The sequence below is a fragment of the Euleptes europaea genome, chromosome 1 (genome assembly GCF_029931775.1).
Source record: "Euleptes europaea isolate rEulEur1 chromosome 1, rEulEur1.hap1, whole genome shotgun sequence".
Taxonomy (NCBI): Eukaryota; Metazoa; Chordata; class Lepidosauria; order Squamata; family Sphaerodactylidae; genus Euleptes; species Euleptes europaea.
In genome coordinates this window covers 167,024,666-167,038,069 of record NC_079312.1, presented here as the reverse complement: position 1 = coordinate 167,038,069, position 13,404 = coordinate 167,024,666, and the positions used below count along the sequence as shown (strand labels likewise).

The 13,404-nt window shown below is 46.7% G+C and overlaps 1 protein-coding gene across 1 annotated transcript; it reads right to left on the bottom strand.

Moving 5' to 3' along the window:
- Positions 1-3,444: 3,444 nt before the first annotated feature.
- Positions 3,445-12,575, bottom strand: ASB8 (ankyrin repeat and SOCS box containing 8). Its single transcript, XM_056862062.1, has 3 exons — positions 12,421-12,575; positions 6,857-6,961; positions 3,445-4,074 (listed from the first exon to the last, which is right to left on the bottom strand). Exons 1-3 carry the CDS (start codon positions 12,535-12,537, stop codon positions 3,445-3,447), a joined length of 852 nt encoding a protein of 283 aa, XP_056718040.1. The 5' UTR covers positions 12,538-12,575.
- Between the last annotated feature and the right edge of the window lie 829 nt (positions 12,576-13,404).

The following is a 13,404-nucleotide window of genomic DNA, read 5'->3' as shown; positions in this document are numbered from 1 at the left end:
ATTTTGGCACAAAGGTTGATGCCCCTGTGAATGCTCATGAGTAAAACTGGCCTCTGGTCTCCGTAAGCTGAATGGGTCTCTTCTAAGTCTCCCGTCTCATGAAGTCCTTGCAACAGCTAAATCCAGCCCAGCAATCAAAGCAACTAGTTATTCTGTTGAAAACTAAACCAGAAGTATATGAGCACTGTGGGGCAAAAGAGGTAAGAGGTGAGGTTTACTTCTTCCCTAAGTCCCAGGTTCACACTAAAAAAAGGCTCTCCAGGATCAGAGGAGCATGCCTATTATATTAGGTGCTGTGGAACACAGGCAGGATGGTGCTGCTGCAGCCGTCTTGTTTGTGGGCTTCCTAGAAGGCACCTGGTTGGCCACTGTATAAACAGATTGCTGGACTTGATGGAGCTTGGTCAGATCCAGCATGGCCTTTCTTATGTCCTAAGGTTGTCATGGTGACTGAACATGTGGATCCTTCCAGCTCTATGCTTTAATATGGAATGCATTCCTTAGTTTTAAGGATCCCCACAATGAAAACAAAGGGCAAAGTAGCCCAGCCTGACGAGCGCTGTGTCAGGCTCGTCCTCAAAGGTCTCTTGCTGACTCAGGGTAAACCAGTCGCTTTTTCCCAGAGGTTTGACAGTTGCCAGAGGGTGCTCTGCAGGATCTGCTTAAGCAGAAGGGAACAAGCAGCTGAAGGGGGGTAAGAGGAGGGGATCTGCCAAAGGAGAGCCATTTACCGGTTTGTTTTTGACTTGTGTGAGAGAGAACCAGCGAGCAGTGTCAAAATGGTCAACCCTTTGAGCCTTCGTTCAACTCAAAAATGCAGCCCTCATGTTAGTGGGGAGGGGCCGTGGCTCAGTGGTAGAGCATCTGCTTGGCATGCAGAAGGTCCCAGGTTCAATCCCCAGCATCTCCAGTTACAGGGACCAGGCAAGTAGGCGATGTGAAAGACCTCTGCCTGAGATCCCGGAGGGCCGCTGCCAGTCTTAGACAATACTGACTTCGATGGTCTGATTCAGTATAAGGCAGCTTCATGTGAGCAGAGATTTAAGGTCTTTCAGCAATTTGAAAAGTTGGCTACAGAAGCCTGTGGATAAACACTGATCAGGGCATCACTGCTTGAACTAGCAGGGTCTGCAGGGAAGATGTTAACAGGCCTGTCTGCTCCTATAGAATACACGGTTTTCCTAACTGGGCAGAAATACATTTCATTCTACATCTATAAAGCCTCTTTCACATTGTACAGATCACAGAACAAGGGTCTTCCTTTGTGGGAGAGATCAGGCAACAACCTAGTACAAACAGTGCAAAAGGAAACAGTATGATCGATATAAACATTTCACCCCCTGAACACATTCACAGCAGACTAAATGCTGTCCAGTACATCACAAGTTTAATCAGCAAACTGTTAAATGCTCCATGCGAATAATCACCGTCTTTCTGAATGTACCTTGACCTACCGACTCTTGCAAAAAGGGTGGAGAGGCCCCCAGCATGATTTTCACCTGCTGGGATTAGGATTCTGAATACTCAGCATGTGCACAGGCAGGCTCATAGCTCTGGGGGGAGAAGAGTACTGCACTGTACCTAAGCATCTTTCTATGGAAGGCAGGACCTGCAGGAGTCAGAAGTAGCAGCCCTTGTTCCTTAGTTGCTCATACTGGGGGCACAAATGCATCTCCCAAGAAGTTAATGGCTTTTTACATTAAACAGTGGGAGGACATCACGGTTGCGTCTCACGTACACTAATGTTTACTTTACAAATCGATTAGGGCTGCGATTACAAAACTGTATGTCCCCAAGGGAGCAACAGCATGGCTTGAAAAGTTCAGCTGCCAGGACTGATATATCCATGCCTCCCCTCAAAAACAAGGAAGCCTTCTGCAGCCTTATTCTCCCCCACACCCCATTACATAGGCAGCGATATCTTCCCAATCAAGTGAGAGAGGACAGAATACCTGGATTGCAGTCCATGTTACAGGACACAGGGGAAGCCCGAACGTTACCATCAGAAAGCACAGCCCCAGAAAGTGAGCTCAGAACTTCCGCCCCCCCCCCCCAAGAAGCAAGCAGGCGCCTCCAGGTTTTTTTTTATTTCTCTCCTTACACACACTGAAAATTCAGCAAAAAAATAGCCAATGTTAAAAAGAAGCTGTAAAGTATGAAGGCAACCCAGGTGTGGATTGAATATGACAGGAGCCGCTATGGCTTAGCTGAACGCCGTCAGCTAGGGCTATATTTCGGAGCGGCGAGTCAAGCTGAAGTGTGTGCTTATTGAGCTTCTAAGCTGTGAATAAGTTACGCAAAACACACAGTGCGGAAATGAGCTCACTTCCTTATCACCCTACAAGATACAGACTGGTCACGCTACTAGGATTTTGGTGTGTGTGTGTGTGTTTTTTAAATGATCTACATCTGTCCAAGCAGTGAGCCAAGTGGCTTGGCTGGGACACTTACTGCTAACTCCTGATCAACGAAGGCTGCACCTACATGCGCAGCCGAATGAACTGTGCAATTTTGAACACTTCTCTGTGTCTCTCCCCCCCCCCTCCCCCCAGCTCCTTGAACTGGGGCAAAATGCTAGTTTTGCTATCTGCAGGATGTATTGTTCTCCACTCCACCCATGACAAGGGAGCATTCAAAATCAATATTCTGCACCTTCGGGACGAAGTCACGCAGGGCGCTTCAAGCTTCCACTACTGCCTCAGGCTAATCCATGTATAGGCCTGGCCCAAAATTAATAACCAAACACTGTGATTCAGTAGCGCTGTCAGAAGGGCTGCCCCCCCACCTCGCCTGCTTAAGTAGAACCTCTCATCAGAGTGAACAGGAAAGATATAAAGAAGGCGGTCGAATGAGTGACCTCCAGATCCCTTGGCTCAAATCCATCAAGCCGCAGCTCTCCCCGAAAGGGACGGTTCAGCTCCTGCTACAAAATGAAGCAATGGGGGTAGGCATGCAAATCCCAAACTATGAAGCTAGAAACAGGGAAGTTGGGTCATCAGAATGCTTCACTGTGTATAAAAGGCATTAGCCCCCACTCCCCGCTGTCACTCTGCTGTCCTTCAGAAGCGGCTCCAGACGACAACTCTATTTCCCCTTTCTGTCAACGAGTCTCGGCAGAAATCTTCGCTAAGGTTCTAACAAAGATCCACCTGAGGGGTATAAACAGCAGGGCTAGTGCCTGAGGCTTTCCCAGCCGCAAGTGGCCACCAAAGACACCTTCCGCCCGCTTTCGCCGAAGAAGCAAAGGCAGAAGCCGAAGGAAACCACCAGCCACTGTCGGACCAAGGAGCCATTCTGCCCGCAAGGCTACAGAGAGTGCCGCTGAATCTATTGGACGTTTGCTACGATGGTCCATATGAAATGCCATGAAAGGAGTGGCGCAGCTGCCGACTGATCTGTGCAACTACCAGAATCCTACAAAGCTTTTTTCCCCCCCGCCCCTTTTTACTTCAGCAGGACATATTCCTTCAGAGACTCCGGCAAAGGTAGTTCCTTCACTGCATCCGGCAGGAACTGGACGCCCAGGCTGCGGCGCACGGCATAGCGCGACAGTGTCTTTAGGGTGCCGGGGGCCGAGCACAAAGTGGTGAGCTTCGCACACAGCTGCTGGTCCCGCAGGACCTCGCGGGGCATAGCCCCGTTCTTCCGCAATTCGAAGTGCCCGGCGGCCCTGTGCAGGAGATCGAAGCAGGAGTCTTCCCTCTCGGTGCCCAGCCCTCTGACCAGCAGGGCCACCAACCTGGAGATAGGCGTCTGCCCCTTCAGATTGACCACCCGGACCTCCGCCCCGTACTCCAGGAGGATGCTCACGCTCTCCAGGTTGCCCTTCATCGCTGCCCAGCTCAGGGGGGTGTCGTCGTTGTAGTCCAGAGCGTTGACAGAGGCCCCGCTCTCCAAAAGCGTTCGGACACACTCTGCGTTGTTCTTAAAGGCAGCCCAGTGCAGCGGGGTGTCTTTGTTACCGTCCAGGGCATTTGGGTTGGCCCCGTATTCTAAAAGGATCTCCACGCAAGTCTCATCCTTCTCCGCTGCGTAGTGAAGGGCGGTCCGGTTGTACCCGTCAAGGGCATTCACCTGCAAAGCAGAGAAAGGATTCTTTGGTGACGATGACACCTTAAAAGGATTTAGTCATAAAAACTGACTCAGAAGTTCAGCATTGGTCAGGCACACTTTAAAAAACAAGTCAGAGGATGGAAGGCTCAACTCCCACCCCCAATTCAGACCAAAAAAGACCCTCAACACACGCTGCCTTCATATATCAATCAATCTTTATTGTTACAGTCTAAGACCAGCAAACATACAAATTAGTCAGTAGTTGTAAAAAGAAAGAAGGAAACTGTATAAAATCTAAAAACTACATTGAATACATAGGCTAAGGATAGCTAGATGACTATCATTAATAAGTTATGTGAACCTCAGCTACAATATACATTAGTACTTTCCTTTATCCCTTAGAAGCACCTTGATCCATTGACCTTGAGCAGCGTAATTCTAAATCTAATGTTTGAGGGATATAAGGACTGAAATAAATCTTGCCGCTGACAATGTAGCCTTGGAATCCCTGTCACTTAATAAAAAAGGCATTATGTCAGACACAGAGGCATTAGATTTATATATTAAAAGAGGAGAGATATAATGTGATCTAAGTTCCTCATAAAAGCGTCATTGTAAAAGGGCATGAGCTAATGAATCAGTAGGGCCAGAAGAGCAAGGACAGGTCCTTTCTGGGTATGGTATGTTCAAAATTCTGCCTTGCATAACCATAGAGGGGTTAGCATTGTATGTTTGTACTGCGAATGTAAGGCCATTATATGGGATACGGCAGCCTCCTTATCCGCAAACAACAGTTTTACCAGGGCTAACTCCATACCCCCCAGAAAATAGTTCAGATGCTTGAAACAAGATAGCAGAGGAGAAATGGTGTTTGTTCTGACTTCATCATAAAATTCACAGTGCAGCTATGTTCGGATTCCATCATAAAATCATAAAAATAAAAAAAGTGCAGCTACCTTCATATAAGATCCATTCAATTGAAAATTCACCCTAGGGCCTAGAACATATCTCAAGAGTCAAAAGATTCCACTACTGTTCTGCCCCCACATTCAGAATCGGCATCTCTGCGGCAGGCAGGAAAGGACGGCTGTTTCCATCTTGTTCTGTCTTTGGGCTTCCTGGGGAAACAGGTGGCCGGGCTGAAAACTTTTGCCTGGCCCAGCAAAGCAGATCTTGCATTCTCTGGGCCTCGGTCCTCAAATATAAATATGGTCTAAAAGGATGCTAACTTCTGTGATTTGACAAACCCTGCTAAGCTTCTGAGATTAGCTCATCTCACCTCACTGCTCTGAAAATATCAGGGCCTGCAATCTTTTTTCTCTTTTGAACACTGGTCCTGGCGGCCTCGGCATCTCCCTCCCAATGTGAACTTTTTATCATAAGAAAAGAGAACATATAAAGTGCAGGGCGCGACTCCACTGCTGAGAGTATTGAAATACAACATTCATTGCTGACAGGTGGCAGAAGCCGACCTGCTGCCATCAAACGCTGTCAACCTAACCTCAAGCCGCGGAGCAAAAAAGTCCACAACAACTTCAGCAACCCCAAAAAAGTTTCACTTGTGGATCTTGAAATGCATTGTGCCATTAAAAAAAAACCCTGCTCCAAATCAAGCTGCTTTTGAAATGCAGGCGTTTCAGGGCAGAAATACACACTGCCAAAGGGCTTCTTTTCCCTGTCCCTGAGAATCCGCCACTTTGTAAAACAGTTTATGCTGGAATAAAACCCTGTTAGCATTTAAGCATGAGCCCAGTGGCACAGAGTGGTAAGCTGCAGTACTGCAGTCCAAGCTCTGCTCACGACCTGAGTTCGATCCCAACAGAAGTTGGTTTCAGGTCTCTGGCTAAAGGCTGACTCAGCCTTCCATCCTTCTGAGGTCAGTAAAATGAGTACCCAGCTTGCTGCTGGGGGTAAAGGGAAGATGACTGGGGAAGGCACTGGCAAACGATCCCGTAAACAAAGTCTGCCTAGGAAACGTCGGGATGTGACGTCATCCCATAGGTCAGGAATGACCCGGTGCTTGCACAGGGGACCTTTACCTTTAGATTATTTTTACTGCAGTATTATCTGCCTTCTTTAACCAACCATTCACAAGTTAGTTTAGGCATTGCAACATATTCATGGATTTTTTTTCCATTCCAAAATGAGGGGACCAACAATACTTTCCAATGTTTAACATGACAGTCAAAGAAGGTATCAACTGCTAATAGCGAACAGTTCACACCTTTAGTATAAGTCATCTTGACAACTGTGCAACCTAATACTAATTTTATATTACTTCTATTTTCCCTATGGCACAACTACATCACACTGGATTACTTCTAATCCACCCAGATGTTTATCAGATTCAAAGGTGACAGGAAAGCTCCATTTCCCCCAAAACAGCTCAATATAATCTACCCATAATGATCCTTAGTATGTTTTATTGCATACCTTAGTTACCCTAACACAAGTGAACAAGGTAACTTGCGGCAAACAGCCATCTTTTACAGGCAGAAATCCTGACCTTCCATGCCACTATAAAGAACTTGATGTCTATACCAGGAAGCTGGACCGGGACAGTGGCTAGGAGACTCGGCTATAAACCTGAAATCTCATCTTTGCTGGGAAATCAACAGCTGGACCTTAGACATAACACTCTGACCCCGTCTCTGCCCACCTTCAATATGGGACAAAATTGATCTCACAAGGATTTCTGAGACAATGCAGTTAAGACTGATTGGTACGCTTCAGAGTGCCGCATAACTGTTACTCATTACTACCGTCTCTCATGTGTGAGCAGATTTTCTGTGTGCGTCCTTACCTCAGCTCCTTTTTCCAACAGCAGCTCAATGCAGTCGGCATCCGCAACCATGCAAGCACAGTGCAGTGGCTTCAGTGTGCCATGCATACAGTTAACATCCGCTCCCTGGAGGAACATAGAAGGGAAAAAAAGAGAGAGAGGGTTCAGCAAATCTATCTGTTCCTGAGTGTTGTTAATGCTAAGGCAGAGAGCCAGCGTGGCATAGTGGTTAAGAGCAGTGGACTCTGATCTGGAGAACCGGGTTTGATTCCCCACTCCTCCACATGAGCGGCGTACGCTAATCTGGTGAACTGGATTTGTTTTCTCACTCCTCCACATCAAGCCAGCTGGGTGACCTTGGGCAAGTTACAGCTCTCAGAGCTCTCTCAGCCCCACCTACCTCACAGGGTGTCTGTTGTGGGGAGGGGAAGGGAAGGTGATTGTAAGCGGTATGATTCTCCCTTAAGTGGTAGAGAAAGTCAGCATATAAAAACCAACTCTTCTCTAAAACATGACATTTGATAAAAAGCAATACAGGCTGAGTATCCCTTATCTAGACTGACTGGGACCAGAAGTGGTCCATATTTCGGATCTTTCCGTATTTTGGAATATTTTGGAATTTTTGCAGGTACATAATGAGATATCTTGGGGATGGGACCCAAGTTTAAACATGAAATTCATTGATGTTTTATATAAGTTTTGTATATACTTTATACACATAGCCTGAACGTAATTTTAAACAACATTTTTAATAATTTTGTGTACATTGAACCATCAAGGCACTGCTGAGGGCTTGTGAGTAATGCCTGCATACCAGCTCAGAAGGTCCGGTTTTCAAATCAGTCTGGATATCGGATAAGGGATACTCAACCTGCAGTACAGATGGGTACTTCTTAATTACTACATACATAGTATGGAGGGGGACACACAAACTAATTGAGGCTATTGAAATACAGCCAAAAACTTACCACACAAAAAAAAAGGACTGATAAACAAGACGGCCAGTATTGTAATTCCACACTACAGGTTTATAGTGCAGCCACATCGGATGGAGAAAGTAGAAAAAGGACTTCATCTTCCTTCTCCAATATGACTGGAATTTGGACACCCAATAAAGTTGATGGGCGTAGATTTAGGAAAACAGAAGGAAGTCAACTGGTGGATTAACGAACGGCAGGATGCAGCAATGGCCACTAGTTTAGCTAGCTTCAAAAGAAAAATTAGGCAAATGTGTGGCATATAAGCCACTGATGGGCCATTTGCCATGTTCAAAGACAGTAACCCTTTCAATGTCATTGTTAAGGGACAGGAACAAAGACAGTCTTGCCTCTGTACCCTACTTGTAGCTCTTCCGGGGGGAGGGGGAGGAGGAGAATCTGGTCGGCCACTGTATGAAACAGGAAGCTGGACTAGATGTGGCCAGAGCTTGCTTTTCCTCACCTTCCCAGAGAGAACTCAGCTACCTGCTTGAATGCCTATTTAAAAAACTTCCTGCTTCACTCTGGCAGACTGTGGGTAAGGGAAGGGAAAGTGATTGTAAGCCAGTTTGATTCTTCCTTAAGCGGTAGAGAGAGTTGGCATATAAAAACTCCTCTTCTTCTTCTAATGCTGCCTTCTACACATGGACACAGATGAAGCTGCCTTATATTGAATCAGTAGGGTTGGCAGCTCCGGGTTGGGAAATACCTGGAGATTTTGGGGGTGGAGCCTGAGGAGGGCGGGGTTTGGGAAGGGGAGGGATTTCAATGGAGTACAATACCATACAGTCCACCTTCCATAGTGGCTATTTTCTCTAGGTAAACTGACCTCTGTCACCTGGAGATCAGTTTGTAATAGCAGGAGATCTCCCATCACCACCTGGAGGTTGGCAACCCTATGAATCAGACCTCTGGCCCATCAAGGACATTGTTGTCTAAGCTGACTGGCAGCTGCTCTCCAGGGTCTCAGATAGAGATCTTTCACATTGCCTACTGCCTGGTCCTTTTAACTGGCAATGCCGGGGATTGAACCTGGGACCTTCTGCATGCCAAGCAGAGGCTCATCCACTGAGCCACGGCCCCTTCCAGCACTGGTAAGAGGCTTTCTTTGGGTAACATCCAAGGACTACCATCTTTGTTGCACTTTTTGGCCACTAGGTTGAAGTATGGTTTATTTAATGGGCTCGGGCAGTCTCTAGAGACCAAGGAATTAATATACCCAAGCAGCTGGCGGCGTCCATCAAATGCGATCTGGAAAACCTCCATCTACGACAGCTGAGTCATCGGAAACAGAGGAAATCTTAGTGTTGCCCTTTGAAGCTGGAGAGGCTTTAAAACCCTTCCCTCGAAGAACAGAATGTCACATTTCAACAGAGGAAGAGTTGTTTTTCATATGCTGACTTTTTCTACCACTTAAGGAAGAATCAAACCGGCTTACAATCACTTTCCCTTCCCCTCCCCACAACAGACACCCTGTGAAGTAGGTGGGGCTGAGAGAACTCGAAGAGATCTTTGACTAGCCCAAGGTCACCCATCTGGCTTCATGTGGAGGAGTGGGGAAACCAACCCGGTTCACCAGATTAGTCTGTTGCTCATGTGGAGGAGTGGGGAATCAAACTATGCCTATTAAAGGTTAATGATGATGATGAATCAAACTTGGCTCTCCAGATTAGAGTCTGCCGCTCCAAACCACCGCTCTTAACCACTACGCCACGCTAGCTAGAGGAGCAGTATTCAAGAAACTCCAGAGCATCTGCACTGAAAGGGAAGTAGATGATCTTCCTGGATCTCCTTTCTTTATACAGCCAAAATCCACATAGACACACGCTTAGCAAAAAACAGATTAGTGATGAGGAAGTACTTTCTGGCCAAGGACCTTTTAAAAAGCAAGCTTTTCTCAAAATTCCTTCTCTGTTCTACACAGACATGGATTCCCAGTGAATCTGACCACACGTGATAAGATTTCTACCCACAGAGCATTACTTTTACACGTACATGCAAAAGTATACTGCAGCCAAGAAATGCGGTGTGTGTGTGTGTGGGGGGGAGAATCGGTAAAAAAGTGCTTCCCCACCCATACAGATTTGTTGATGGGAGCCACCCCTTCCAAACTGCTCACTTGATAGCACACCGCCCTTGTAGAATGGCTAACAGGGCAATTGCCTACATTTGTAAATCAGATCAGAAGTGGACACAGACACCAGTCAGAAAGAAGCGTTTCTAGAATCCAAAAACATCTGGAGGATGTACGCCTTTGCCCAGAATAAGAGTATATGATACATGAAAAGACTAAGATCACAGGGATCGTTTTAGCACAGGCAACCACAATATGCTTATTTCAGTTCTGTCAGTAGATATATATATTCACAATATAAATTAATTGTGGCCTCTTTCAGAAAAAGATTGCAACGTTTTTCAGTTACAGGTGTTGCCTCCTCTCCTTAAGATTCTAAGTGCAAAGCAAGATCTCCCTTGTTCTTCTGCTGAAGAGGCAGAGGAAGAAGCAGAAGGAAGTCCTTCCAGTGCTTGCCTTTCCCAGGCTGCATTTCTCCGCACTGACACCACCAGGAAACAGATACGAGGAGAGACGTGGAGCAGCTTCATGCCTGCTCTGTTCACAGGAGCCGTGCACGCCTCCCACGAAAGCCTCGAAGGCCAGATCTCTTGCATCATACGGCAAGCAGAACTGACAGCATTATTCAGACTGTAGACTCCCACGCTATCTAGCCTGAAGACAAATTACAATATAAGAAGAAGAAGAGTCGGTTTTTATATGCCGACTTTCTCTACCACTTAAGGGAGACTCAAACTGGCTTACAGTCACCTTCCCTTCCCCTCCCCACAACAGACACCCTGTGAGGTAGGTGGGGCTGAGAGAGCTGTGACTAGCCCAAGGTCACCCAGCCAGCTTCATGTGTAGGAGTGGGGGAACAAATCCAGTTCACCAGATTAGCCTCTGCAGCTCATGTGAGGAGTGGGGAATCAAACCCGGTTCTCCAGATCAGACTCCACAGCTCCAAACCACTCCAAATAAGCCGATCCCAAGACACAAGAAAAGGTCAGAACCGTAGTATTAACTACCTTTGGGGGTAAATCCTGCAGCAAGCTTTACAACTCCTAGTTATTGCTCCTACCCTCATGCTCCCCAACTATATTCTAAAAGTCAACCTTCACATCCCATTCTTTCACAAGGGGATTTATCAATCCCTAACTATGGGGTGTCAAACATTCAGCCCATGGGCCAAATCTGGCCCCTTGAAAGCTCTTATCTGGCCCGCGAGCCAGCTAAGGCAACTACTACCCCTCCCAGTCTGGACTGGCGAGCCTGCTGCTTGGTCACCAGCTGAGGCAGCCACCACCACCCTGCTTTCAATCTGGGCTGGCGAGGCATGGCTCAGCCTGACCAAGTGACATTTATGTCATATCCGGCCCTCGTAACAAATGAGTTTGACACCCCTGCCCTAACCCATTCTTCCCATTCTCTCTCTAGTACTCAGCACAAACCACAACAACAGTGTCATCCTATTCAGAATTACTCCAGTCTAATCTCATCGAAACTGGGAGGTTTAAAGTGGAAGGACGCTGCGCAGAATTGCACTGTAAGTTTACCATCAGCACCGCCCCAGCCCCAAAACATACTGAACAAAGATAATCAGACACACAGCAGTCATGCTGTGACTCTGTATTCTGGAGGGTATGGATTTTTAAGGGCATCCCCATATTTAAGCCCATTTAGTGGCAGAGGCCCCAAATACAATATGCAGATTAGGAATCCCAAGATAAGAAGCTGTGCCAGTCGGACCGTAGCTGTTTAGGTGTACCAACACAAATCTTCTCCAAGAGCCAGCGTGGTGTAGTGGTTAAGAGTGGTGGTTTGGAGCGGTGGACTCTGATCTGGAGAACCGAGTTTGATTTCCCCACTCATCCACATGAGCGACGGAGGCTAATCTGGTGAACTGGATTGGTTTCCCCACTCCTATAAATGAAGCCAGCTGGGTGACCTTGGGCTAGTCACAGCTCTCTTAGAGCTATCTCAGCCCCACCTACCCCACAAGGTGTCTGTTGTGGGGAGGGGAAGGTTGATTGTAAGCCGGTTTGATTCTTCCTTAACTGGTAGAGAAAGTCGGCATATAAAAACCAACTCTTCTTCTTCTTCTATTGGGGACCATCCTCATCGACCAGTTTATTATTTATAATATTTTAAGTGCTGTACCAGAATAAAACACAAGCAGCCCCTGTTCACTTTCTTTTTTAAAAAAGCAGAGGGGGTTGCAAGAGAGAAATGGGAGCCTTTTTTTCCACTGGCTGGGTTAGTGTTAAATAAAAGGGAGCGGGGAAAGACAGTAAATATTGGGTCCGTGCAGTCATGAGCTTTGCTGCCAAACTGAGTTGAGGAGAGACAGCAAATTCCCTGCCCTCTCCCAGTTGTCCAACTTAACAAGACTTTAATTCGTCTCAACATGTACCAGACAAGGGAGGCACAGAGAAAGCGCCGCCTAAGGGAACAGCCTCGTGACTGAATCTGACACCATCTCGTACGGCTTTTGCCGATAACGAAAATGTAAGCTCTGAAACAAAGCTTTAACTCCGGCGCAAGGCCTCACTCACCCTTCTGATAAGGTCTTCGACATTGTCATGCGGGAAGGAGCGGATGGCTGCTATGGTCCGGATCAAACGCTCAGACAAAGAATATTTACTCTGAATGCTCTGCATAATATACCACATACTGGAACCCAAGTTCCGGGCGTCGTTTCACATGCTCCAAACAGCCTAGACGACAAAAAAAGGGGGGTGTTACAATTTCTCTCTTGCGACGAAGTCCCCTCGGTAGTTACGCCACTGTAAATGAGAACTATGAAAACAAACACTTGTCAGTTCACTATGGGAGCAGGAGAGCTGAACCAGTCCCACGGCCTCTTGGGGGAAATGAACGAGGACGATCAGGGGCCTGGAAACCAAGCCCTGTGAGGAAAGACTGAAGGAATTGAGAATGTTCAGTCTGGAGAATGTTCAACAATCAGCAACAAATTCAACAGGGTGGCAATAAATGGCTAACAGAAGATGAGGTACAGATTCAACACTCCTTTAGATAACTGCTTAATGGACAACGTGGAACCCTTGCATGAAACCAGATCGCTCACACAAGGAAACTCACTACCAAGCTAAAAGCACATTTGCTGTCACAAAGCAACTGTCCAAAGAGTCTCCTTTACGGTGGGGAAAAGTCAGAGGAATCAGCCAAAATTCACTCTTATTTGAGAGAGAATTGGTGGCTTCCAGCCCTCTGATGTCTGAACTAATTCACTGAACCTGGCACTCTTTTGGAGAGGATATACTATTTTCGCTCAGCTCTATTGAGACTCAAGCCTGTGCTCCATTTGGCGCTTTCTAAGAGTTTTCTTAACCCCTGCAACACTACTATACGATAAGCAATGTCTGCTGAAATTCCATTTTCTACTTTTATCACCTACTGGCAGTTGACAAGTTGCTAGTCAGCAAATATTATTAGCTGAAACCACCATGGAAGTTCGTGAGTTTGTGGCATATGAAGAACCGCACACTTCAGCCTTTTGCCTTTCCCCAACATCTGAA

What these genes read in the sequence shown, in the direction of transcription:
- ASB8 (XM_056862062.1), bottom strand. Translation starts at nt 12,537, where the DNA reads ATGTGGTATATTATGCAGAGCATTCAGAGTAAATATTCTTTGTCTGAG. An exon ending in TCGAAGACCTTATCAGAAGG is followed by an intron (nt 6,962 to 12,420) that starts GTGAGTGAGGCC and finishes ATGTTCCTCCAG; the next exon opens with GGAGCGGATGTTAACTGTAT. An exon ending in TGTTGGAAAAAGGAGCTGAG is followed by an intron (nt 4,075 to 6,856) that starts GTAAGGACGCAC and finishes TCTGCTTTGCAG; the next exon opens with GTGAATGCCCTTGACGGGTA.